This window comes from Balaenoptera acutorostrata, chromosome 6 (genome assembly GCF_949987535.1).
Source record: "Balaenoptera acutorostrata chromosome 6, mBalAcu1.1, whole genome shotgun sequence".
Taxonomy (NCBI): Eukaryota; Metazoa; Chordata; class Mammalia; order Artiodactyla; family Balaenopteridae; genus Balaenoptera; species Balaenoptera acutorostrata.
The window spans coordinates 26195286-26223280 of NC_080069.1; the positions used below are offsets into that span (position 1 = coordinate 26195286).

The window sequence follows — 27995 nt, forward strand, 5'->3', positions numbered from 1 at the left end:
TGGGATCCCCATTCTCTAAGATGATAGACATTTTCTCTACCATGCTCTTCACTTTCTTCTGAGATCTCACCAGGATTATCCTTAAAGCCCATATTTCTACTTGTAGACTCTTCAAATCTTTTTCTCTCATGCACCTCAAGATTCTTCCAACCTCTATCCATTACCTAATTCCAAAGCCACTTTCATAGTTTTAGGTATTTGTTACAGCAGCACTTCACTTCCTAGTACCAAAATCTGTATTAGTTTCCTAGGGCTGTCATAACAAATTACCACGAATGGGGTGGGAGAAAAAAAAGAGAAATTTATTTTCTTATATTCTGAGAGGCCAAAAATCCAAATTCAAGCTGTTTGCAGGGCTGTACTCACTTTGAAGGCTTTAGGGGAGAATGTGTCCTTTCTTCTTCCAGGTTCTGGTGGCTCTATTCATTCCCTGGCTTGTGGCTGCATCACTCTAATTTCTATCTCCATCTTCACATGGTCTTCTCCTCTTTCTCTGTGTATGTCTCCTCTGTGTTTCTTATAAAGATACTGTCACTGGATTTAGGACCCATCTGGATAATCTAGGATGATCTCATCTTAGAATCCTTAATTACAACTGTTACAGCCCTTTTTCCAAATGAGGTGACATTTACAATGCAGGATTAGGATTGGGATAAGACCATGTCTTTGGGGGCCACTATTCAACTTACTACAGCCTCCTTTCTTTTCTGATCCTACCACCAATCTCTCCCACCAGTTTTTCCCGAGAATGCTTCTTAACAAATCATTTTCACACATATCCTTGCCTCGTAGTCTGCTTCTGGAAAACCAAACTTGATAGAGTTTGTATCTGGAGCATCTACTTGATTCCATTAATCTATTTTATTTGTGCCCATTCTGATACAATATTACTTAAAAAAATAAATTACTTATTTTGAAATATTTTCAGGTCCATATGGCGTTGTAAGAAATAAATCAGTGAGATCTCATGTCCCCTTTACCCAGTTTTCTTCAATCAATCATAACATCTTGCAAAACTATGGTACAATATTAAAACCAGAATACTGACATTGATACAGTCAGGATACAGAAGCATTCCCTTGCCACAAGGATCCCTCATTTTGCCTTTTTATGGCTACACCCACTTCCCCTTCTCCCTCCTCAGTCTCTGTCCCCTGACACCCCCTAATCTGTTCTCCATTTCTATAATTTTGCATTTTTAGAATTTTATATAAATGGAATCATACCATAGGGGAAATTTTAAGATTGGCATTGAAATTTCAGCGTAATTCCCTCAGATTCATCCAGGAAGTTGCATGTATCAATCGTGTTTCCCTTTTCATTACTGAGTGGTATTCTGTGATATGGATGTTAGGTCATTGTTAGGCCATTGTTAGCTCTGCTCATTGTTAGGCCATTCACATGTTGAAGGACACTTGAGTAGTTTCCAGTTTTAGAGCTCCTATTAAGATTTGTGTACAGATTTTTGTGTGGACATCAACTTTCATTTCTCTGGGATTCATACCCAGGAGTGAAGTTGGTGGGTCATATGGTAATTTTATGTTTAGTTTTACAAAACCTGCCAAACTATTTTGCAGAGTGCCTGTACCATTTTGCTTTCCCCTCAGCAACATATCAGTGATCTAGTTTCTCTACATCCTCACCAGGTGTTGTCACAATTTTTTACTTTGGCCTTTCTGATAGGTATGTAATTATATCTCACTGTAGTTTTAATTTGCATTTTCCAATTTTCATATGTTTATTTGTTATTAAATAAGGATGAGAGAGGTCTGTATATCAACCTTGGTAAAATGTCTATTTCTGTCTTTTGCCCATTTTCCAACTGGATTTTATGTTAACTGTTCAGTTTTAAGAGTTCTTTGTGTAATCTAGATACTATTCCTTTGCCATTAAGTGGTTTGCACCATGTTTTTTTTTAATTCACTGTAGTTTTGTGGTATTTTGTTCTGGTGAATGTAGCAATTCAGTTGGCTCATTATTTCTTATTCATAACAGTCAGTTCTTCTTTCATGAGGTTACATTTTCTTTTCATTTACTCTTTCAACTGATATTTAACCAGTACCCACTATAAGCCTAAGGAGATAGGGACAAAGAAGTGAACAAAATCTTCAAAGATCTTTTTCTTCCTGGAGCTTATATCCTACTAAGGGAACCAGAAAGAAACAAGACAGACAAGGAAAATATATAGTGTCTTAGATAGTGATAAATGCTAGAGAGAAAGTAATAAAGCAGGGAAGGGGATTATAAATTGTTTGCGAGGTTGATATTTTAGATCAGATGACCAGGGAAGGCTTACTGAGAAGTTAACTTTTGACTTAAATCCTAGTTGCAAATGAAAGAGCTAGCCATGCAGATACCTAGTCAATACTATTGTCTTTTGTGCTACACAGTAAAAAAATTTCTCGGCTCCTATGAACTTTGCAGGTAGTGAGACTAACAGGTGCAAGGCCCTAAGGTTGGAGCATTCTCAGAATGCTCAAGGCAGAATGAGGGGCCAATCTGGCTGGATTGGATTGATCCAGAGGACAGAAGAGTAGGAGGTGAGGTTAGGAGTGAGGAAGAAGCCTGGTCTTATGGGGATTGTAGGTCGCTCTCAGGACTCTGCCATTTCCCAGATGACATGGGGGCTGTTGGAGGGTTCTGAACAGAAGAGAGACATGCTCTGGCTTGCATTTGCCAGGATTTCTCTGCCAGCTCTTTGAAAATTGATTCATGGGATCATTTTAGAAGCAATGTATCAGCTAGGGTCTAACAAGGAAAAATAAGCCACTTGAGTGGTGAGAAAGCAAACCTGACACTTTGCTCTGAGTCAAGTTTGCCCTGCCTGAATTTCTTTAGCACTTTTAATGGCAGCTGCCACCTAAGTAAATAGCTCTGCTCAGGGGCAACCTCACAACAACCTACGTCTAACAAATATTGCTAGAGGCAGAATAAAGAGGAATCAAAAAAGGAAGAATCATGGGATTCATCACAGAGGAATGAAAATCTTTTGATAATTATTAAGAAGTGTGATATATAAAACAAACACTGATGTGGGTACTTACTCCCCTACTCATCCCCCCAACATTAAAGGGCCCCAAACAAGTCTGCTCTATTTACCTCAGTTTGGAGAAAATGGGATTATTTGAATGGGCTTTATGTAAAATGGTTGTGTCTCTTTTGCCTGATTGTTTTGTGGGAGTGAACTTTGTGTCTCACTGTGGAATGCTTCCCCTGCCTGGTATTGTAAGACAGGCCATATAAATCCACCTTTTGGGCAACGTCGTACGTGAATTGAAGATACTAAAAGAAGTCAATAGGGTTGCCTGATCCCACGTAGTGTAAGGTGGAAACTGGGGGTTGACAGGAGTAGTAGCGGAGGATTTTTATCCCTAGGGTGAACTGGTTTAGGGTTGACTTATGCACTCAGATAGAGGGCCTTTGTTGAATGCCTTGTGCAGATTTTTTAAAGATGTGGTACATAAACCCCGAAATTCTAGAACATAGAAATATTTTGATTTCCATTTTAGTTGTTGGAAATCTCCTTGATATAAAGAAGCAAGTGAAAGAAAATGTAATGGGACCAGCAAGTCAGCCTTTTCATATCATTTAGGCAGCAACCCAGTTCTTTGGGGAAATTGAAAACATTGTCTTGTAATCTCTACCTAATCAGAAATGTAAACACAGCTCATTACTGCCTAAGACTGGGCCCTGTGACCTCAGTCAGGTAGTACCTGAAACCAAAGGGGGGAAAAAGAGGGAAAGAGAGCTTTAAAAAAGTACAACCTGCTGGAAAGACTTCCTTGCCCCAAAATCTAATTCATACTCTCTGTAAAGATTTTTCAAGGACAAATGCAAATCTTAAAAGTCTCTTCCACAAATAGTAAAAAACCTTAGTCTTCTGAGCAGATAAACAGCTTATTCCAACTGTTATTTAGAAACTAGTGAGTTTTATATTGTACTACCTGATTCATGACTAAAGTTTTAAAATGAAGCTATGAGATCACTGGTTGTGTCTGTATGTCTGTGGTGTATGTTGGAGATACGGTATTTTTTTCTACCTCTGATAGTATTATTGAAATTAATTTGTAAAAGAGCTCTGTTTACTTTGCTTAAAAGTGCTTACAAATTAAATATTTTTAAATGTAATAGAAACCAACCCAAATATTTTTCAAGTTCATGTGATCCAGGATTAATCTTTAACAAATAAAAGTAAATTTAAGGTTATCAGTTCAATTAAAATAGGCATGTGTTTAGAGTTGTCAGCATTAAATGTAAAACTTTTATTTAACCTAGGTTTATTAAAAGTCAAGGGGGCTTCCCTGGTGGCGCAGTGGTTGAGAGTCTGCCTGCCAATGCAGGGGACACGGGTTCGAGCCCTGGTCTGGGAAGATCCCACATGCCGCGGAGCAGCTGGGCCCGTGAGCCACAACTACTGAGCCTGCGCGTCTGGAGCCTGTGCTCCGCAACAACAGAGGCCGCGATAGTGAGAGGCCCGCGCACCGCGATGAAGAGTGGCCCCCGCTTGCCGCAACTAGAGAAAGCCCTCGCACAGAAACGAAGACCCAACACAGCCATAAATAAATAAATAATTCCCAAAAAAATGTATTAAAAGTCAAATAAGTTTATGTTATCTCTGATACAAAATTTGCCAGCAAGAAAAATAGCTTGGGATGTTGATCGACTTTGTCTAATGTGTCCTGAAGTTTTCAAGGGTGATCTAAACATAATTTTGGGGAACAAGTGATGTAGATAAATGTAAGTAAGCTAAATCTTAAAAACAGCTTCCAAAATAATTTGGTAACAAAACTGTACAGTTTTGCTAAGTTAAATTAAATGATGAAAATTCATCGAATGTCTAGATCATTTCCAAATATGATAAATTGCTGAAATATTAATTGCTAAACAAGTATAAATGTACCTACTTTTTGTCTTCTTATTACAGAAAAACTGAATATGTTTAGATTTATTAGAAACACGTCATGTACCACATTGAAAAAAAATTATTATGTTATGAGGAAATGTATGTTTCTAGAAATTATGAAATGTATTCACATGTTTGCCAACCAAAAAATACTGGTATAACAAACAGGTCACAATTGCTCACTCCTTAGTTTTCACTAGAAATTAAGGTTTCTATGGGTTAAGAACTCTAATTAATATAAATAATTAAAATTATTAAAATTAATAAGGAAAACATCTTTATATGTAAGGCGAAAAAAGTATAAGGAATGGAAATGCATTTTCTTAAGGGGAAAACAAGTAATTTTGTCCTAAAAAGAAGTTAAAAAAAAAAGGAGAGAGAGAGAGAAAGGGAAAGCATAAGACAAAATTTGAATATACAAAAGAAAGGTGTTATAGAGGTTTACGGAAAAGAAACCCTGAGAAAAATTTTTCTGCGTGGTTAGGACTGGCTAAGAATAAAATAGAATAAATCTAGAATAAATATAATAAATTTAATTGAGTGAATGAATTTTAATATTAAAACTAAGCTGTTGCAAAACTAGAATTTGAATTTTTCTCTCTGTTAAGTGGACAAAGTTATCTTGCAATATTGATCTGTTTTTGATAGCAGATTGTAAAATTTCTTTACCTTTTAAATAATCTGTTGTAAGTTTCTGTATTTGCCTTTGAAATAGCTTATTGTCACTTCGGTTAAGTGAATAAGTATTCTTTCACAGTGACCTATGATCCTATTTGACCAAGTGTTTTAAACCTTTTGATATCTTTGACAAATTTCCCCAAATCAAATTCTAGATGAAGTCTTTTTGACCTCTAGCTAACTTTGAGGTTTTCAGAGGGCCCCTGAAAAACCTCAAAGAGAGATATTAAACTTATTAGGCTTATTTGGTATGTTAAATTACATGGAAAGCATTGTCAAATGAGTGATAATTTGAGATAAACCTTAGGTTATATTGTATGAATGAATGTTACTAATATAAATGTTATAGAAATTATATAAAATTCTTAAAACTCAGATATGTCCTGGTATAATATCCATCACAATTCTAGTTATTATTTTATAATGTTGTATGTCACAGAAATAACCAAATTTCCTTGTCAATTGCATTATAATAAGATCTTTAACCATACCATTTTAAGTATTTTGTCATTTATAGACAGTTACTGTTTTACTCTCATGCTTTTACAAAAATGCTTCATGTTCAAGAAGATTTATAGAAAGAATTTTTTGACATATATACCTTTCTGATAACTTTCAAATCATATACTTAACTGAGTAAGAAATTACAGAACTCTAATGAAAACCCTGATGGTTTCATAAAACTGCTAACAAAGATCAAGATCAATAAGAATTAATTATACCAAACTGAATGAACTGATGAACATGATCATAAGTTTTATGATTTTTCATCTGAACTATTACAGGCTTTTTAATCTTTGCTTTCCAGATATAAGGAAATCTTTCCTCTTAAGCTGACAATATTATAGCTACTTGGTAAATTATACATTTGTAAGTAGCATTGAAACATTTATCTGTTTTTCTCCCTACCTGATTGCTCCAGAATTTGGAGACTCTTCGTGAGTATTCTTATTTTCATGGCAATATAGTTATTTGTATAAGTTCACTAAGAATCTGTTCCCCTTATAACAGGACCCAATTGGAAACTTTGGCTATGGCTTTGGCTGGAAAGTCATATTTGAGAATGTGCATAGAATCAGATACAACCAGACAGCCTTAAGGAACTGAGGCTGACTTTAGGGAGCCATAAAATCCCTTGGAAAGTTAGCCTGGTACCCTGCTAACAGGTTCTCAGTGGCCTTACCAGGTGAGTAAGGAAGGTCACTTCCTGGCAGGCACAAGAATCTCAGAATATTTGGGGGACCTCAAGAAGAGAGGAATTCACCCAAATATATAGGTATTACAGGCAAGTCAGATGGCAAGTCCTTGGTGTGGCTTCATGGCTTCCTGGCCTCCATAGGCTAATAAAAATTTAATCTGGGATTCCTTGTGAAAAGTTCCAGTGAAGCAAATTTAAAATAGTCTTTATGGTCAATCACTATTCTTTCTGGATTTAAGTAATCAGGCTAGGTTTAATGAAACTAAATTTATTTGGCAAACAAATTAAATGTTAATTCAGCTATCTTTGTTAGAAATGAGGATGACTTTAGAGAAAAAAGTTGTTTTTCAGTAGAACTTTAATACACAGTCATGGGTATTAGATTCTAGTTCTGTTAATTGTCTTCAAGGTTTTGCTTTTCTACTCGTTAGCTGGTCTGGATCCTGAATTCTTCTAGTTTGCTCAAATCTTTTACTACAACTTTTCAAACTAATGTTTCCAATTTTTCTCCCACTTTGGACTTGGAATCGTTGAGAACTAAAACTGCCCTTTTCCTGAAGCCCTGTGAACTGAAACTGAACAACTTGAATAAACTTAAGAGAGGTTACCTCAATAGCCCATGTTTAGACCATCTCTGTGCTTATTGCTGTGTAAGGCACTCAGAAAGTTTACCTGAACACCTGATGACATCCTCAGAGACATTTCAAACTGCAAAAGATGCTTCAATCCTGACATCAAGAAACCTTCTGCACTGGCAGCAATCAGAACTCACTCAGACAGTGAGTTTATAACTTGCTCCAATCATTAACCATTGTTTTTCCTTTGTCTCTGTAGAAATGCCTCTTATTAAATACCCAACTTCTCACACCCTATAGGCCTAGCTTTGGGAGCCCACCTGCATCTCTGCTTCCTGAAATGAGTAACTGAACTGATCAGGACTAAGATACTGGTTCAGTGAGATATAAAGCAATCTATCAACTTAACTTCTGGACTGTGAAACTTAAGTTTCAAAAGTGGGACTACAGAGGAGCAAAATTTCTCACCCCAAAATGTTTCTTTGGCATGCAGATTATTTTGAGCTGAAAAAAATCAAAGCCCAAAAGACTCAGGAAGAACCTTTGACCTTCCTCCTAACTGCCTAAAGAATGTAGATAGAGGACCTGTTTCAGGAAGGGAGCTATCACCATAGATAACTATGGTATGAACTGGGTGTGTACACAGGGAGGAACCTAGCAGTGTGTTTTTTAAAATTCCTCTCTGTCTCACTGTCTCTGCAAGGCCAGCAAACATCTGTTTACCAAACAGTTGCTTTTCCATCTCCATGTAAATTGCCTTCCCCCTCTTTGAAGTCCCAAACTGCTACCCCAACATCCTATTTTGTCTTTAGCTGAAGATGATATGTAAGGTGAGGGTTCCTGCCATTTTGGTGAGTTATGCGGTTTTCCTGGGTCTCTCCAATGTATACATGTTATTAAAATTTTCTGTGATTTTCTCCTGTTAATCTGTTTCATGTCAATTTAATTCTTAGACCAGCCAGAAGAACCTAGAAGGGTAGAGAAAAATTTCTTCCTCCTGACAGAGTGAACCTGCAAAACCCTACACACCCCAACCTGGGACCCTAACAAAGGCAGAGCCCCTGATTCTTGCTAGGTTCTCTCTCTCTCTCTCTCTCTCTCTCTCTCTCTCTCTCTCTCTCTCCCCCCCGCCCCGCCATCCCTCCCTCCTTCCCTCCCTCCCTCTCCATGACCTCACAGTGTGGCCCTGGAGCTTGCCGTGTACCCTCCAAGACTATTCGATCAAATGGGCTCATCTCACATGTTAGGTGGAGCAAGTTGGTGAGAGAAGGAATGAAACAAAATGCTCTCTTTCTGGCTGCCTGGATGCTGAATGTCGCATTAAAGTTTAACTAAAACCAAACGGACAGAGAATTATAACTTGAGTTCAGAAAGTTAGAAGCTGTGTTTCAGAGCCTGTTATACTTAAAAAAACTCTTCTGGAGAGCACATTATTTACCATATTACTTTACCCATTTTACCAAATGGAAATACTAAACACTGGTCTAGGTCCTAGGGATAGAACAATCAACAATTCAGACGTGGTCTCCATCACGTGCTTAGTGTGGGGAAAGTGCTGGACATGAATAATTATCTGTTATAATTTAGGGGCTCTTCAAGATTCCAGCAAGGACCCAAAGTAGCATAGGCCGCTGACTTCCTCTCCCAAATGCAACCTCAGAGATGAGAGAAGCAAATCACTGATTAGAGGAGACTAAAAAAAATTACTTAGAACTGAACACTGAAAATACTTACTGCCTTTGAAATGTTTATCTTTAAGCTATTTATTGGAAAATAATAACACCAATAACCTAAATGTAAAAAGCTAAAAAAGAGTAAAAAAACACAATTCAATGAAACAAGAAAGCAGAAAAATAAGGGAAAAAAATCAATCAAAGAAAACAAAATATGAGTAACAAACAAAATCAAACTTAAAAAAACGTGCTGGGCAAAATCCTGGAAAGATTATCATAAGAATGAAAACGACAGAAACAGAAAATAAAAAGGGGAAATAATACAGACACAAGAGAGAGAATCACAGACTACACCCAGCCCAAAGGCCCCAAGTCTAGAGAGTCTTACAGAGGAGTCCTGCTCAACTTTGAAGAAACAAATAATCAAGCCTGGTCTTATACAATGGCTTCATAATGCAGGGAAGTGGAAAAATTGCTCAATACTTTATTGAGGCTACCACAACATTGATTCCTAGGTTATATTAGGTTGTTGTAACAAAAGATTATAGGCTCATTTAAATTATAAATATGGATATAAAAATTCAAAATCCTAACTAACAGTGCAGAAAAATATACTGTAATCAAGGAGGGGTTTACTCAGGAAAGCAAGGATGTTTTAACATCAGAAAATACAGTCATCCCTCGGTAGTCACAGGAACACTGGGTAGGGTGCAGGAGTAGAGGTGGGTTTCAGTAGTTTCAAGTGTACATGAGAGGTGAGGATGTGGAGAGGGCATAAACAACTCTGGAAAAAGACTGGCTACAAAGAGAAGCAGAGCAATGGGCTAGTTGCTAGAGGGGAGTATGGGGTCACGGGAAAGAAGAATTTAAGACAAGATAGGGCAGAGTGTACTTGAATGCTAATCAAATGACTCAGGAAAGGGGAGAGACTGAAGAGAAAGGAGAGGAGACAACCAAAGGCACTCGGTCCTTAAGAAAGGAGAGCTGTGATGGATGGAGGAACGTTTCTTTGGCTATAACACGAGGGAAGACTGGTTCGGATACCCGCAGGTGTACAGGTTTGTGAGGGAAAATGAGGGAGTTCCCAAGTGACAGCATGAGGCAAGGCTGTCAGCTAAAAGCGGGTGGAGTGAGACAGATGGTTAGGGATTTTGGAGAGAAGAAAAAGTGAGAGAGAGCTGGGAAAAGTAGAGGACTGGACTTAAAAAATAAACACATTAACACTCATAGAATAAAGGGCACCTGAGGTAGGTGTTCATGAATTGACAGTGACTCCAATGTGCTAGGCTGAGCTGGTTTATTAAGATTTCATAAGCTAATGTAACTGGAAACAATAATATCTCTCTACCACAAATCATGCAAGAACTTTTGTTAGGATCATAAGTCAGACCCAGACTTCAATTATTTCTCCCCCTACTTTATCTGGAACATCTGTGACCCGCTTATTTATTAACTGTCCTTTTTAGAAAAGTTTCTAGTTTCCATATCTGGCAATAGGGATAGGACTTCCACGACTGAGAAGGCAGGTTTCAACTTGGAAAGGCAAAAAGAAACCACAGGCAAGGTGAGATCATTTTCTGTAAGATAAGAAATCTGCCTGAAGATGTCACTAGCCTCAATGTTTTTCTCAATTCTAGAGGAATCTTAAAGAACTACTCTTGTGTAGTTAAGACAAAAGTAGACAGAACACTCGTAAGGTTCACTTTGATTTCACTTGTTTCTTTTTCTTGAAGTAACTTAAAAAAATGAGTAATCTTCTACAAAGCAGCATGGACAGTATGAACCCACTGTCATCTAATTACATCCTTTTACCCGTACAGATGTGTGGGAATTCTCCAGTGTTTATGCTGGTTATTTCTGGTGGCAGCATGTTGTTATTTCTTTTCATCTTTGTTATCTTCTGTACTACTGTAATATTTTACCAATGAGCTTGTATCATTTTTAGAAAAACAAAGTTATGATTTTTTAAAACAATGACAAAATGGATGCTCTGGCTTCACACACAGAGACAAATTTGAATGAACTGTGTTTTTGGTTTCTTAGTTGCAATTTAGACACACTGACTCAAGCCTATTAAATGCACTGAAAACCAAAGAGGTGACACTCAAAATTTTTCACAAGTTGTTTAAATGTTGTGCAGATAAACTTTTGAGTTGGTTGAAAATATATAAAACTCACCCTTGTAAAGCTTTATGAATTCGTTTGCACTTTTCCTTCAACACTGCAAAAATACCTGAAGGAAACAAATACATTTGATAGTACACTTGGAAGATTGGATATACTAATCTAAAAATGTTTTTCAAGATCCAGTTCATCAATTTAAAATGCAGCAAATCCTTCTGCCCACTAATAACACATAAATAGACAGCCAGTAACTCCTCTGAAGGTCCCCAACTTTCATCTGTGGCATATACTAGCTGGCACCTGCTCACCCAACTTTCAGCAAAATCTGGGATGAAGTTTTCCACAACAAAACAATGGCTCTGTTCTTATTAAGATACTATAAATTATCTGGCCAAGAACAAAAGGGTACAAATATATTAAATATTTCTGGACCCTAAACAATTTGGGAAAAAAATAGACACTGCAGTCATGTTTATGATCTCTTCTTGATATTTTCACTTTCTTTTAAGGAAAATCCACAAACTGAAAGATCTGAGGAGACAGGAGTGGCAGGGTATCTGACAAGTATATGAATGTGCACACAGAAACACTCACTTTTACTGATTCTCTGAATTAAAACCAATGCTGAATCTTTAGAAATTTATAAAATTTAAAATTACAAATACCAGGCCTGCTTTTCCATTTTCCTTTTAGTCTTTGGTGAGGAGGCGCTATCACAGCCCAGAACCACATTTTAAATTGAGTCGACTGCCAATTAAGCAAGCTTTAATAGTTGGTAAACCTGTATGGCCTCAGCACCAACTCATGAATCAAAGGCTGATGGGGAAAACTAGACAACAGTTATAAAATTATAAGTACCAAAAATTAGCATACTTCAGCTAATTTCTCAAAAAAACCCGATAAACTAAATGATGACTGGCCCAGAGCTAGTCCCTCCTTTTTCTGGCATCTCTGCCCACCAAGGGAGCGAGCTTTGCTTTGGCTCTGGCTTCATCTCCAGAAACATGAGAGAAACTCTAACCCGGAAACCCTGAGGCAGGGACAACTTCTTCACCATCATTTTTCCCATAAATTGCCAGATAATGTAATTCAGAGCCAGAGCTTTGTCTGGGAAATCATTTCCTCCAGCTAATTTCTCCAAAAAGGCAAACCAGCAGCATGGCTAACATGACTTGAAATAGCTTTGATTTCCTGGGTTTAAAGGTTATACCTGGATTTTCTTCCATGATGTTGAGGGCCTCAATTGCAGCAGCAGCTAAGAGGGGAGGTAATGAAGCTGAAAAGCAGTATCCCTGGCCGGAAAGTCGCTGAGAAGAAACAAACAAGTTATAAAACATAAACACTATTTTTGGCTCTGTTTTTCTTTGGCTAAAAAATCTAAAGGCACCAAATCTCTGCACTCCCTACCAAATAGCACGTACAAATGGTGAGGTGCTAAGACCCAGGCATGTACAGAAGTTATGTAACAAAACCAAAACTTTTTTAGAAAGGGAGATAATTTCTAAATGTAAATATTTTGAATGATTCTTTAACAAATCTACTTCTAAATAAAAATTGTGTGAAAAACTAAGTTAGAATGAAATTTTGTAATAGCGGTTACATTTTTAGTTGACCAGTGGAGCAACGGGTTTCAGTTTTTGCTTTTGTTTTTAAAAAGAACCCACCTGATGGTCAATTACGAAAGACCTGCCACAGCAGAAACCCCCAATAGAAGCAAGTGAATTCTCCATGTTGGCACTGATAAGATCAATATCATCAATCTGTCAGAAAAGAGGGACAGTGGGAGTTATTTCTCAATTTAAAGAAAAGGAGGGGGAAAAAAAAAGGCCAATGTCAATCCTAGAGACAAAATTTCAGCACTAATGTCAACATCTGGATTCAAACTACCTCCTTGAAAATAAAGGGTAAGTCATACAAAATCAATTGTTAAAAGGACCGATGTTTCATAGCCCACCTCTGAAGATGTCTCACTTTATACGTTTTTGCCATTCCATCATTCATCGACAATTTATTCACAGTGGAAGAGCTAGATAAAAGATGAAATCTAAAGTTGTTTGATACTAAACATATTCAGAGGTACAAGATAAGATCATTTCCTTGCTAAAACAGTGGTCTCAGCTGTCCTTCTCCATAGAAGGTACTTGAGATAAATAAAAAGAAATCTATCAGGGTTTTGAGCACTTTGGAACAACTACTACATTCCATTTACCTTTTCCACCTTTTCAAAAATGAAATCAATTTATCCAAACATGATGGCAATAGGCCATCATGGGCTCTGACCAAAGTGGACCAACTGGGCAGTGGATGAACCTAATGTGCCCTCTGGGCTCCTGAGTACCCACGACCTTCTCAACGGCTCAGCACTCCTTTGGTCCTCACCGTCTGCTCCAGCCCCCAGCACCAAGTTCCATCCTGCATACAGTAGCCATTCTGTAATTACTCAATGATGGCCATAATAATGACTGGTCAGATCACATCTGGTGTTTTTCCAAGTGTTCCACAGATCCAACAAGGAAACCTGCGCACTCTTCTTCTTTTTTTTTAACCTTTCATTATGAAAAATTTCAAACATATACAAAAGTATAAAGAATCCCCATCACCAGATTCAATAATTATCAACTTACGGACAATCCTGTTCCACGTATAAGCCCCCTACTGCCCTCTTCATTTCTTTGGAGCAAATCTCAGACTTTACATGTTTTCATCTATAAATATTTCAGTGTGCATTTCTAAAAGATATGCCCTCTTTCAAAAACATTACCACACTTAAAAAATGAAAAATTTCTTAATATCAAATACTGAGTGTTCAAGTATCTCTGTCTCACAAAGCTTGTTTTTCACAGTATTTGTTTGAATTAGGGTCCAAATAAAGTCCATACATTCTGCACTCTTACTCAAGCCATTATAAATACTACCTCTGAGACAACTGCTGGAAGCAGTGAGAAAACGAGAACAGTGAAATTAGATAGTGCTTTTTCCTTCTTTAAAATTTTCATGCCTTAAAAATTGCTCTGGTGTAAATTTTACTTGAATTAATTTCCATTTATCTTAAATTCTTCAGTGCATTTCATTGCCAAATGTCAGTTTGTCTTTGAAGAGTATGCTTCAGTCAACTTGGTGTGATAGTCATTCTGCTCTACATTTTTCTCTAGGTCTGTATGGGTAGAGGGATGCAAATAATCTAAGGTGAGTTTATATTTTATAGTTCAACATTTTAACACAAGCTGCAAAACTTTTATGCACAAGATTTGGAGAAAAGCTTCCTTCACATCAACCACACAGCAGTGGGTAAGGGCAGGTTACACAGTGGTCGGTGAGGACAGGTTCTGCAGATGGGCCCACACTGTTCCTCTCCGAGGCTCTAGGAGCAAAACCCACTAAGAGTAGGGCTAGTTGAGGCTCATTTCCTTTCAGCAAGAGAAAACATAAAAAACTCACTCCAGTTGTCTGGGACCTTGAGCGGCTTTGTGAATCCATGCTGGTGGTATTTCTAATATATATATATATATAAATCACCCCCATACACACAAATAACAATACAGAATTTTAAATATTAGAAAGAACATCTTTTCACTGCTATGATACTTTCTAAAGGACAACTTAGAGAATTCTTACTGGTTTTAAAGAAAAAATGGAAGGCAAATTTAACTGTTTCTAGAGAAGAAACACGGAAAGCTGGGATCAAATGTTACCGTGCAAACAGAACACAAATTCTATGATTAGCCACTGAGTTCCAAGGGAAGATGGGGACCCTGGTCTGGCTGACCCAATCCTCTGTGGGCTCAGTGAAGTGACAGACACCAAAGCTGCACCCTGCACATCGATGAGGAACACTGTCTTGTGCCCATGAAACCTGCCCAGCAGGATGGAACTGCATGGTTACTATATGAAGGAATGTTCCAAAAAAGGAGAGCTTACATCGATTCCAAAATGTTCAGTGACTCCTCGGCCATGCTCCCCCAGGACTCCAAACGAAAGGCTTTCCTCCAGAAAGATCCTTGCTTTATATCTGTATTTTAACTTAACCTAAGTGGTAAATAAACACAACTTTAAAATACTGAAAATTCATAAAATTCATATTTGTGAATCTGCCTACTTGCTAAAATTTATTTGTAACCTCCAAATCAATACTTAGGGCATATGTGCAGGGTGGTGAAAAACTTTGAGTCACCTGAAATGCACCTTCCCAGCTGAGTTAACGGGCTACTGCTTCAGCTTATACTGCAAACAAGTGTCCTTCTCACATTCTGTTTACTGCCACATTTTTCGCATTTTGTGCTTTTCCTTGTGATTCTGTTGTTCACAATGGCCCCCAAGCACAGCGCTGAAGTTCGGCCCAGAGGGCCTCAGCGCAAGAAGGCTGTGATGTGCCTTACGGAAAACATGCGTGTGTCACATAAACTGCACTCAGGCCGGAGTTAGAGCACTGCCGGCTGGGAGTTCAATATGGCTACATCAACGGTGTACACTAAATAAGGTGTCTTTACCCAGAAACACATATAAAACACGGTTATGTACTGAGTAACTGATGAAAACGTGGTGACTAGAGGGTTGCAGAAAACTAACTCTGTATTTGCCCTAGGAGCAAAAGTTCAGTATTTGGTAATTCAGTATTTGCAGCAGGTTTATAGAACATAAATATATATACACACACACACACACACACACACACACACACACACACATACACACATATACACACACACTTTATAGAACTACAATGAATAATGAAAATTAACTGTACTTTAGATGCTCTAAAATGATTCAATTTAACTCAGTAATATAGCCAGCACAATGCCGATTTTTAAAGAAAGAACTGTTAAGACACTATGAGTATAGACATGTAATCTATCTGTTAAATACTGGTCTGATTATACATAAAAACTCCTAGGGAAATGTTGTAAATATTCTTCCCTCAGAGGCACTATTCCAATTTAGATTCATTTTTTTAATCCACAAAAAGTTTTCATTAATATGTTTTTTAATCTTTTTTTTCCCCTTTGTTTTCCGGCTTATAAGAAAGTCCTTTCCCATCTAAGGTTTAGATGCATATTTATCTATATGTTCTTCTAATTATTTCATAATTTTTTTGGTTTATACATTGGGAGGCTGAACATATGTACAGATTTTTCCCCCTAGTGTTTAATTGATTTACCCTTTTATGATATGTATGTGATAAGTTTCACAGTTGAATTAAAATACAGTGATTATCAACCACTAAATTTTTATATATATAACATGAGAAGTTGGGCTCTTAAATCTTTCCATGGCTCATGTAATCTTCTCTTGTGCCAGAATCATAATTTTTTTTTAAAGTTTAATTAATTAATTAATTTATTTATTTATTTATTTATTTATTTATTTATAGCTGTGTTGGGTCTTCGTTTCTGTGGGAGGGCTTTCTCTAGTTGTGGCAAGTGGGGGCCACTCTTCATCGCGGTGCACGGGCCTCTCATTATTGCGGCCTCTCTTGTTGCGGAGCACAGGCTCCAGACGCGCAGGCTCAGTAATTGTGGCTCACAGGCCTAGTTGCTCCGCGGCATGTGGGATCCTCCCAGACCAGGGCTCGAACCCGTGTCCCCTGCATTGGCAGGCAGATTCCCAACCACTGCGCCACCAGGGAAGCCCCAGAACCATAATTTTAATTATTAAATGTTTAATTACTATGATTTTTTCCACTGAAACTATAGAAATAATGCACAGAAATATATAAGATGGGTTGATGTCTCATATCATGCGTCTGATAATTTATTTTTTAACCATCAAGATTTTACAGGCTAGGGCTTCCCTGGTGGCGCAGTGGTTGACAATCTGCCTGCCAATGCAGGGGACACGGGTTTGAGCCCTGGTTTGGGAAGATCCCAAATACCGCGGAGCAACTGGGCCCGTGAGCCACAACTACTGAGCCTGCGCGTCTGGAGCCTGTGCTCCGCAGCAAGAGAGGCCGCAACAGTGAGAGGCCCGCGCACCGCGATGAAGAGTGGTCCCCGCTTGCCACAACTAGAGAAAGCCCTCGCACAGAAATGAAGACCCAACACAGCCAAAAATAAATAAATAAAGAAAGAAAGAAGCTTTCATTTAAAAAAAAAAAGATTTTACAGGCTAATCTTGTGAATCAACATCAAATTGGGAGAGGGGTCCTCACTGGGCTTTTACCTGAATTTTCATTAACAATGAACAAACTAATTTGGGGAGAATTACATCTTTTCAATACTAATTCTTTCCCATCCATTAATAAGAGGTATTATATGACTGAGATAGTTTCTAAAAACCATGTTTTAGAAAATATTTAATAATATTATCCCAGTACTGGAACACAAACAGACAGGTAAAACAAAACAGGAATCCTTTTGTCAAACCCTAATTTGTATACTGTAATTTTACATACTCAGTACTTTAGGTACTTGATCTGTTCCTACACTTTACATTTTGTTTCACTGGCTGTATATTTGCCCATCAGTACTGATTTATTATTGTACTCCTGTAACATACAGTTCTAACATCTTGTGGCCGACTATCTCTCCTACATTATTCTATCAGTCTTTGACACTCACAAAAGGAAGGACAGGAAAACAAATCTCTTTTATTGACATTTAGGATGTATCTAGATTTCCTCAAGAAATAGTGAAAAACTTAAAAAATAAGATATGAAACCTTTATTTTGAATCCCTATTCAATTGATGGACTCAGAGATTCAGATTTTAATGGTCAAATGCAATGGTGGTTTATTACAGGAAAATCAGTGTAATACACCATACTAATAGAATGAAGGATAACCACATGATTAACTCAACTGATGCAGAAAAAGCATCTGACAAACCCCAAACCTCTCATGAGAGAAGCATTCAACAAATAAGAAATAGGAGGGAACTTCCTCAACTTGATAAAGGGCATTTACGGAAAACCCACAGCTAAAATCACACTCAATGGTGATGGCCTGAAAGCTTTCCCTTTAAAGAGCAGGAAGGACACTCACTCTTGTCACTTCTAGTCAACACTGTACTGGAAGTTCTAGCCAGAGCAATCAGGCAAGAAAAAAAAAAGAAAAGCATCCATCCTTGGAAAGGAAGAAGCAAAACTAGCTCTATTCACAGATGACATGATCTTACATACAGAATAAGATCCACAAAAATACTGTTTCAGCTAATAAGCAAGTTCAGCAAAAGTTGAATGATGCAAGATCAATACACAAAAGTCATCTGTATTTCTATAATTAGTAGTGAACAATCCAAAAAGGAAATTAAGAAAACAATTCCATCTATAATAGCATCAAAAAGAATAAAATACTTAGCATCAAAAAGAATACAATACTTAGGAATAAATTTAACCAAAGAGGTACCAGACTTTACAGTAAAAGCCACAAACAATACTGAAAGAAATTGAAGAAAACTGAAATAAATGGAAATACATTCCATGTTCATCAATGAGAAGACTCAGTATCATTAAGATGGCAATACTTCCCAGAGCAATCTAAATATTCACTACAATCCCTATAAAAAATCTCAATGCCATTTTTTACAGAAATGGAAAAGCTGATCCTAACATTCAAATGGAATTTCAAGGGACGCCAAATAACCAAAACAATCTTGAAAAAGAACAAAAATGGAGAACTCACGTCTTGATTTCAAAGTTTACCACAAAGCTACATGAATTAAGTAATTAAGCATGGTACTGGCATAAGGCTAGACATATAGACAAATGGAATAGAACTGAGAGTCCAGAAATAAACCCATATACCTACAGTCAACTGATTTCAACAAGGGTGCCAAGACCATTCAATGGGAAAACAATAGTTTCTTCAACAAATGGTACAGGGACAAATGGATAACCACATGCAAAAGAATGAAGTTGAATCCCTCTCTCACAGAATATACAAAAATTAAGTCAAAATGGATCAAGGGCCTAAAATAAGAGCTAAAACTATAAAAACCTCAGAAGAAAACATAGGGGTGTATCTTCATACCCTGGATTTGGCAATGTATTTCTTAGATATGACACTAAAAGCACAAGCAACAACAAAAAACTAGATAAATTGGACTTTGCCAAAATTAAAAACTTTTGTGCATCAAAGGACACTATCAAAGAAATGAAAAGACAACCTATAGAATGAGAGAAAATATTTGCAAATCACATACCTGATTAAGGGTCTAGTACCCAGAATACATAAAGAACTTTACAAAAAGACACCCCAGTTTAAAAATGGGCAAAGGACTTCTAGAGGCATTTCTCCAAAGATATACAAATGGCCAACACAAGAAAAGTGGCTCAACATCATTAGTCATTCAAGAAATGCAAATCAGAAATGCAAATATACTTCACACCTACTAGAATGGCAAAAATTAAAAAAAAAAAAAAGTATACATTGGTAAGGATGTGGAGAAACTGAAACCCTCCTCCATTGCTGGTGGGAATGTAAAATGGTACAAGCCACTGTGGAAAACAGTATGGCAGTTCCTCAGTAAGTTAAAAATAGAATTACCACATGATCCAACAATTACATTGCTAGGCACATACATAAAAGAGTTGAAAACAGGGATTCAAACAAATACTTGTACATGAATGTTCACAGCAGCACTATTCACAAATGCCAAAAGGTGAAGCAATCCAAATATCTGTTAACAAAAAAACCAAAATGTGATACACCCACACAATGGAATATTACTTAGCTTTAAAAAGGAATGAAGCGAAGAGTAGCCCCTGCTTGCCAAAACTAGAGAAAGCCCGCGCACAGCAACGAAGACCCAACGCAGTCAAAAATAAATAAATTTTAAAAAAAAGAAGAAAAAAGGAATGAAGTACTGATAAATGATGCCACAAATTGGATAAACAATGAAAACATTATAAGTGAGTGAAGCCATAGTCATATATTATATGATTCCATTTATCAGAAATATCCAGAATAGGTAAATCCATATAGACAGAAAGCAGACTGGTGGGGGCTAGGGGCAAGGAAAAATGCGAAGTGATTGCTTAATGGGTACTGGGTCTTCTTTGGGAGTGACAAAACGGTTTTACAACTAGCTAGTTGATGAGTGCACAACGCTGTGCACGTACTAAATGCCACTGAACTCTACACTCTAAAATGGCTAGTTTTATGTTATGTGAATTTCACCTAAAAAAAAAAAATCTCAATAGTCATGGTTTCTAAAGACAGTGTATTGTATCCCCTTTTAAAAAGCTGAGTTTTACAAAATACATATTATATGATTTCATTTATATGAAATTCTACAAAAAGCAAAACTACAGGAACAGAAAGCAGATCAACTTGGCTTGCGGCCAGGAATGGGGTACTGATTACAAAGGGGCATGAGGGACTTCTGGTGACAGAAATGTTTTATATCTTGACTATGGTGATGGTGATAGGGGAGTATACATCTGTCAAAACTTATCAAACTGTACTCTTAAAGTGAGTATATTTTATTATGTGTCAATTATACCTCAATAAAGTTGGTTTTATAAAACTCAGTCTTGATTACTCTTTAAAGGTCAGGGTTGGCATTTAATGTTAATCTACTTCCCTAGTATGATCAGAATGTGTTTATGATACCTATTAAGCAAAGCAATGCAGACATTATACATTGAAAATGGTCACAAACAAAAGGCATAACTGCCAAATAGTCTGAATACTGAAATAATAAATAAACATGGTTGCTCACCAATTCTGGAAGAGGGCAAATAGTTCCAGTATTCATATATAACCCCTCGACTACAATGAAACGTCGAGTTACACGAGCCTTGCGAGGATTCTTTAAAAGAAAAAAAAAATAGATGTTTTAAATTTCAGTAACTCCAAATACAAAATCTGTTATATGCTCTCTAGCACTTTCACCCTACAAGATTTATTCACCAAGATAAATCAACAAATAGATAGACTAAATCAATTTCAAGCTCAAGGTTTGAGATCCTGTTATTTTGAGATGAAAAACAGTGCTTTCTTCTCTCAGACATGTTTTCAGGTCACACAGTCAACTAGGAGGCCTCACACACAAACACAAACTGTTTAGACACCGAGAATACTAAAACACAAACAAAACCCTCCAAGCCCAGAATGACTAGGAAGGGACCCAAGGGAACTTTCTGGGGGAGATGGGGACGTTTTATGTCATGATGGGGGCCATGATACCTGGGCTACACAGGTATAACCACTGGTCAAAACTGTATAACTAGGACTAATGTATTTCAATGTAAATTTTACCTAAAATAAAAAGAACTCTAATGATGATGATGATAATCATCATCATCACAGAGACTGAGTGGGGAGTTAGGTGAAGGTTCAGATGATACAAGAGTGGCAGAATATTGAAAACAAAGCCGAGAGAAGGGTACAGGGGGCTTCACTATACTACTGTTTCCTTTGAATGTGCCAGAATTTTTCCTAATAAAAAGTTAAAAAACAGACAAACCCTGACCTCCCTTACTTACCAAAAAACAGATGAAACCCTTCTCCTTCCTGCCTCCTCACTACTGGTTCAAGTAAAACTGGACTATGCCCTCACCCAGTCATGTTCGGGGGTGGTGCAGTGGAGGGACTCTTTCAAGTAACACACACCTTCCCACACCCCACTGACGTCAAATCACTAATAAACCACTCCCACTGCTGAATCTGTAGATGTTTCAGGTACACTGCACTGAAAAAATTCCACAGAGTTTGCCGCCACCTTTCTACTCAAAGGTTTCTTGCCTCTAAGCTTCTAATGAACAACTAGAAACTCAAATATCAGAGCTATTCTTTAAGGGGTATTTTAGAACCCACAGCTGTATGTAATACTGAAAAAAGTGTCGGCTGAAGCATGCGAAAGTTTACATCATTCTTGGTCATCTTCACTCCGTCCCTAAGTCAAACCTGAGGCTGCGGGTCTGCTGGGAGGTCACAGCTGAGGACCTGGGGGCATCCCGCCTCTCCCTGCCTTTAAAACACAAAGTATCTTTCTTATGATCTTAAAATACTCAATGAAGGAATATTTTATTTTTGGAATATTCTTGGGAAATGGAAAAGTACAAAAAAGAATTTAACAAATGAGCTCGTTACACCACACACTGGTAACTTTTTCTTGTAAGTACAATATCTTTGTAAATTACCTTGTTCAAATCAGGATTTTACCGCAATCGTTCTAGGACCGGAGTTTTTAAAATATTATGTTGTGAACATTCTCACATTATTTAATATTATTTAAACCATAATTTTAATGGAGATTTAATATTCCACCTTGCAGATACACCGTAAATTATTTAACTATTCCCACAGTGCTGGATTTAGGTTGTTTCCTTCATTTTTTTTTTTTACATCACGTGAATACCCTTCGATCTCTGACACCATTTCTGATTCTCTTCTAAAGATAGCACTCCGGAGGGTATAGATATTTAAGAATCCCAGAATATACCTGCCCATTTACCCTCTAGAAAGGCTGTGCCAACTGAAGCTCTCCTCAGAGTTTTTGGAAGGCCCTTTGTACATCAGTGTGAAACTGATTATTACCATAAAAAGTTTTCCCTAATTGGACAGACAAAAACTCTTACCCTAATTTCTGTAACTGTTAGTGAGGTCAGACTATTTTCTATTTGCTCAGTTATCTGCATTTCTTCTATGAACTGCTGTTTTTACCTATTATCTTTTTTTTTTAAGAAGGATTAATACGGGATAAGAGAACTCTATAAGAAAAGGAATGAAAAAACATATGAACTCCATTAGTTGGGAAACTGACAAAAAGAGTTTGATCCAAACTCAGATTATTTAACCTACTTTCAAAGGAAATATAAGCATCTAAGTACAAAATATTTAAAAATTTAACATTTATTATTTCTGTGAAAACAAAATTAAAAAAGAATTATTTCTAAAAACCAAAATGTAAAGTAATTTAGAAAGCCTACTCTTGGCAGGAATATGTGGTATAAATTAATTAGTAAAAAGGTAAAAACTATAAAATGGAAATAAATTTTAAGATAACTTTATTTCTTGTTATTCATTAAAATAAAAGTTCCACAGATTATAAATCTTATACAACACACACACAGAACTTGAATATGTTGTCTTCCAAATTTGTACAATGCTAACTTGGCAAAATAACTCTACAGCAGACTGGTTCATTGGTCACACTTTCTAAGGCAGTGTTTTTCAATACGGTAGCATTCTATTACTGAATCAGAAAAGGGACATCTTTTTACAATCTGTAGAAAGAATTCATTGGTGGAACGGTCTCAATTTTAAGATTTTCCCTATACATTCTTCTACATTGTATACTTATAAAACACTGTCTGTAGCACACCTAGCATAAAATAGCAGAAGTCTATGCATATTCATCACAAGAATGTGTATAATCATGAAGTGCTGCTCTTAGGCTATCACCTAAACAAAGATGACAGAATCCAAAAGGAATAATTCAAATATCTGGAAAAATGGAAATTAACACAAAATTAAGGATGTGATGAGCATTTTTATCAGTTACTCTAGTAACGGATGAGTTACACTGGGAAAGTCCACTTGAAAGTGGTGTTTGAGACAAAGGATGTGGTGACCAGGTTCCCAGTACACTTCACACACAGTGGTTCCTGCTGCAGAACCACAGACCACAGAACTACCTTCTCTGTTCATGTTGTCAGGGGCAAATAAATGCTAATTCTAACAGTGATGCTTTGAACACGTTTCCTCTGTTCCACTCTCTATCAGAACAACAAGGAGCAAGTTCCACCTGCCTAATTCCCTCCCTGTCCCAAGGGACTACACAGGTGCTTGAGAAGAAGTGTAAATAGGTTGCAACGTAGAAGGAAACCATGCTTGAGGCAGCTGCTTCCCACAGGGAGCAGCTGCTCAGAGATCTGGGATGAGGTTGGGGTAGGGAGAAAGAGTCTTCACTTTGTTCATAAATTCATTAATTAAGATCTGCCGCCATGGTTTCTTCTGGTGAATTGATACATGATTTATTCTGATATGAATAAGCCTATTTTGAATTCACTAGATACATCTTGTTAATGCCCTAATGAGTTCTGTTGTTACTTCTGTAGAGTTGAGTGTACATCCCTCCACCCCCAAAATGCATGCTGTTTTTCTCTCTCCCTTTTAGAAAGCTGCCTAGATAACCTTCCCCCACATTTGCCATATATAATTATGGCAATGATGAGGCAATTACTATCAGGCTTGACTCTCTAATCTGAGGTACATTTAATAAGCAGAAACACCCTTATTTAATGTCCACATGTGATCCACAGGCAAGTTTTCATGACAAATTACCATTTCATTTATAATTTAGCTGGTTAGAAAGTACAAAAGAACTGTGTAATTTTCTTCAAAAGAATCATACCTTTTGATCTTCAATCTCTTGTTCTTTCAATAGTCGCTGCAGGTCATCCATATCATTATGGTTAAATAGCTTAATGTCACTACGTGATGCCTGTAATCCCTTCTGAATAGCAAAGCAGGCAGCTTTATCTCTGCAAGGAAGAAAGACCCACCAAATTGGGGTTTAAAGGGTCTTGTCAACATTCTCAGAAAAGGAATGCTTGCTTTTGTAAGCTGACCAACATCCACTTGTTAAACTGAACATGGCAAATAAATAAAACATGTTTGAACATTAATATATTATCGTTTGCACTTCACTCTGCAAACCTTTCCACATAACTACCATACTGATTCTGTTCCACGAAGCAAACTCTTGCCATATTTTGACCTCTGAGAAATCAGCATGCATCTTACTATACAGATGGCATATTAGTTTATTCAAAGTACTTTTCTCTTTCTGAAAAATAAATGAAATATTGGTGCATCTCACCATCAGTGGCATCTCTGATTTGACTGGCCACCACTCTGCCATTACTTTGCCATCAAAAGGAATACTGGGTTACTGACTCCACATAACCCAGGGGAGAACTCTGAGTCATGCAGATTAATCTTCAGTAAGATCTCCTAAATTGAGTTAATGGGGGGCAGGATATATTTCTTAAATTAAGTGTATTATTTAAAAGTACATGCAACACTTCTGCTTCTGAGAAAATAGACATATTTTCCCTATTTTTCTCACTGGGTATAACCAAAAATCCTGGACATCATGTATAAGACAAACATAAGATGATGCTGAAAAATGGAGAGAAAAGGCAGACCAGCGAGGGATCTGAGAAATGACATGAAACAAGTTCCTGGAATTTCCTAACTTGGAACTGATGCAGCTGGCAAACTGGAAATGCCAACAGGCGAGACAGAAAAGCTCTGACAAAAGTCTGCTCTCTGTAGCCAAAGGGACAGGAAAGGGGGCAGCCCAGCAAAGGTCTCTACTGCAGCCAAACCACAGAAAAACCTGGGCCTGTCCCCTCCACACTAGCAAAGGCTGAGAGGGGGACCCAGACTCTAGCCTTCACGAGGCCATAACAAGGCTCCCCAATACCCCTGTGGGAGCTGTCAGAGAAGGGAGCCAGAACTTGTATCTCTGTTGGGTAGTAACAAGTGGCTCCCACTGTGGTGTTAGTGAAGACCATGTGGAGAGACCTAACTTCCAATCTCCTGCAGGGAGAGACACTCTCCCCTGCCTATGGTTAGGCTGTGTTAGGGGAGGCTCAGACAAGAGTAGGACTCTCACCAACAACAAGAAGAAATGAAAATAACCCCACCTCAGTGTCAGTGGAGGCCCCGTGGGGACCCTGGACTTGTACTTCCACCTGACAGTAATGAGGCAGCAGTGCCCCCCTGCCCTTGTTGGAAGACTGTCAGAGAAAGCCAATTCAAACAGAAAGTTTAAATAAAGCATAAACTATAACAGCATAATATGAAACTGTTCATGTTTCACTTGTCATACCAATAACCAGAAAATATCAAACAATGGAAAAAAAAAAGAAAAAAAACAATTAACAAATGCCAGTACTAAGATGACAGAGTTGTCAGGATGATCTGATAATGACTTTAAAACAGTCATGATAAAAATGTTTCATGAGGGTGAACCAAGATGGCGGAGTAGAAGGACGTGCTCTCACTCCCTCTTGCGAGAGCACCAGAATCACAACTGGCTGCTGGACAATCATTGACAGGAAGACCCTGGACTTCACCAAGGAGGATACCCCACGTCCAAGGACAGAGGAGAAGCCACAGTGAGACGGTAGGAGGGGCGCAATCAGAGTAAAATCAAATCCCATAACTGCTGGGTGGGTGACTCACAGACTGGCGAACACTTATACCACAGAAGTCCACCCACTGGAGTGAAGGTTCTGAGCCCCACGTCAGGCTTCCCAACCTGGGGGTCCGGCAACGGGAGGAGGAATTCCTAGAGAATCAGACTTTGAAGTCTAGTGGGAATTGATTGCAGGACTGTGACAGGACTGGGGGAAACAGAGACCCCACTCTTGGAGGGCACACACAAAGTAATGTGTGCATCGGGACCCAGGGGAAGGAGCAGTGACCCTGGGGGAGACTGAACCAGACGTACCTGCTGGTGTTGGGGGGGTCTCCTGCAGGGGCAAGTGGTGGCTCTGTTTCACCGTGGGGATAAGGACACTGGCAGCAGAGGTCCTGGGAAGTTCTCCTTGGCGTGAGCCCTCCCAGAGTCTGCCATTAACCCCACCAAAGAGCACGGGTAGGCTCCAGTGTTGGGTTGCCTCAGGCAAAACAACCAACAGGGAGGGAACCCAGCCCCACCCATCAACAGTCAAGTGGATTAAGGTTTTACTGAGCTCTGACTGCCACACCAACAGGGAGGGAACCCAGCCCCACCCATCAACAGTCAAGTGGATTAAGGTTTTACTGAGCTCTGACCGCCACAGCAACAGTCAGCTCTACCCACCACCATAGCCTCCCATCAAGCCTCTTAGATAGCCTCAACCACCAGAGGGCAGACAACAGAAGCAAGAAAAACTACAATCCTGCAGCCTGTGGACCAAAAACCACAGTTACAGAAAGACAGAGAAGATGAAAAGTCAGAGGGCTATGTACCAGATGAAGGAACAAGAAAAAACCCCAGAAAAACAACTAAATGAAGTGGAGATAGGCAACCTTCCAGAAAAAGAATTCAGAATAATGATAGTGAAGATGATCCAGGACCTCGGAATAAGAATGGAGGCAAAGATTGAGAAGATGCAAGAAATGATTAACAAAGACCTAGAAGAATTAAAGAACAAACAAACACAGATGACCAATACAATAACTGAAATGAAAAATACACTAGAAGGAATCAATAGCAGAATAACTGAGGCAGAAGAACGGATAAGTGACCTGGAAGACAGAATGGTGGAATTCACTGCTGTGGAACAGACTAAAGAAAAAAGAATGAAAAGAAATGAAGACAGCCTAAGAGACCTCTGCGACAACATTAAACGCAACAACATTCGCATTATAGGGGTCCCAGAAGGAGAAGAGAGAGAGAAAGGACCAGAGAAAATATTTGAAGAGATTATAGTCAAAAACTTCCCTAACATGGGAAAGGAAATAGCCACCCAAGTCCAGGAAGCGCAGAGAGTCCCATACAGAATAAACCCAAGGAGAAACACGCCGAGACACATAGTAATCAAAGTGGCAAAAATTAAAGACAAAGAAAAAGTACTGAAAGCAGCAAGGGAAAAACGACAAATAACATACAAGGGAACTCCCATAAGGTTAACAGCTGATTTCTCAGCAGAAACTCTGCAAGCCAGAAGGGAGTGGCATGATATACTTAAAGTGATGAAAGGGAAGAACCTACAACCAAGATTACTCTACCCAGCAAGGATCTCATTTAGATTTGATGGAGAAATCAAAAGCTTTACAGACAAGCAAAAGCTAAGAGAATTCAGCACCACCAAACCAGCTCTACAACAAATGCTAAAGGAACTTCTCTAAGTGGGAAACACAAGAGAAGAAAAGGACCTACAAAAACAAACCCAAAACAATTAAG

General features: G+C 38.1%; 1 protein-coding gene across 2 annotated transcripts; it reads right to left on the reverse strand.

Moving 5' to 3' along the window:
• Nucleotides 1–200: 200 nt before the first annotated feature.
• Nucleotides 201–27990, reverse strand: LOC130708418 (serine palmitoyltransferase 1-like). Of its 2 annotated transcripts, XM_057548472.1 has the most exons (9): nt 24915–27990; nt 24447–24576; nt 20808–20897; nt 15070–15177; nt 12816–12911; nt 12362–12458; nt 11206–11260; nt 367–528; nt 201–253 (listed from the first exon to the last, which is right to left on the reverse strand). In XM_057548472.1, the coding sequence occupies exons 2-8, from the start codon at nt 24495–24497 to the stop codon at nt 471–473; spliced, it is 555 nt and encodes a 184-aa protein (XP_057404455.1). In that variant the 5' UTR covers nt 24498–24576; nt 24915–27990; the 3' UTR covers nt 201–253; nt 367–470. The 2 variants fall into 2 exon arrangements, with proteins under 2 accessions (XP_057404455.1, XP_057404456.1); XM_057548473.1 differs by lacking the exons at nt 201–253; nt 367–528 and having other exon boundaries at nt 8535–11260; nt 24447–27983.
• Between the last annotated feature and the right edge of the window lie 5 nt (nt 27991–27995).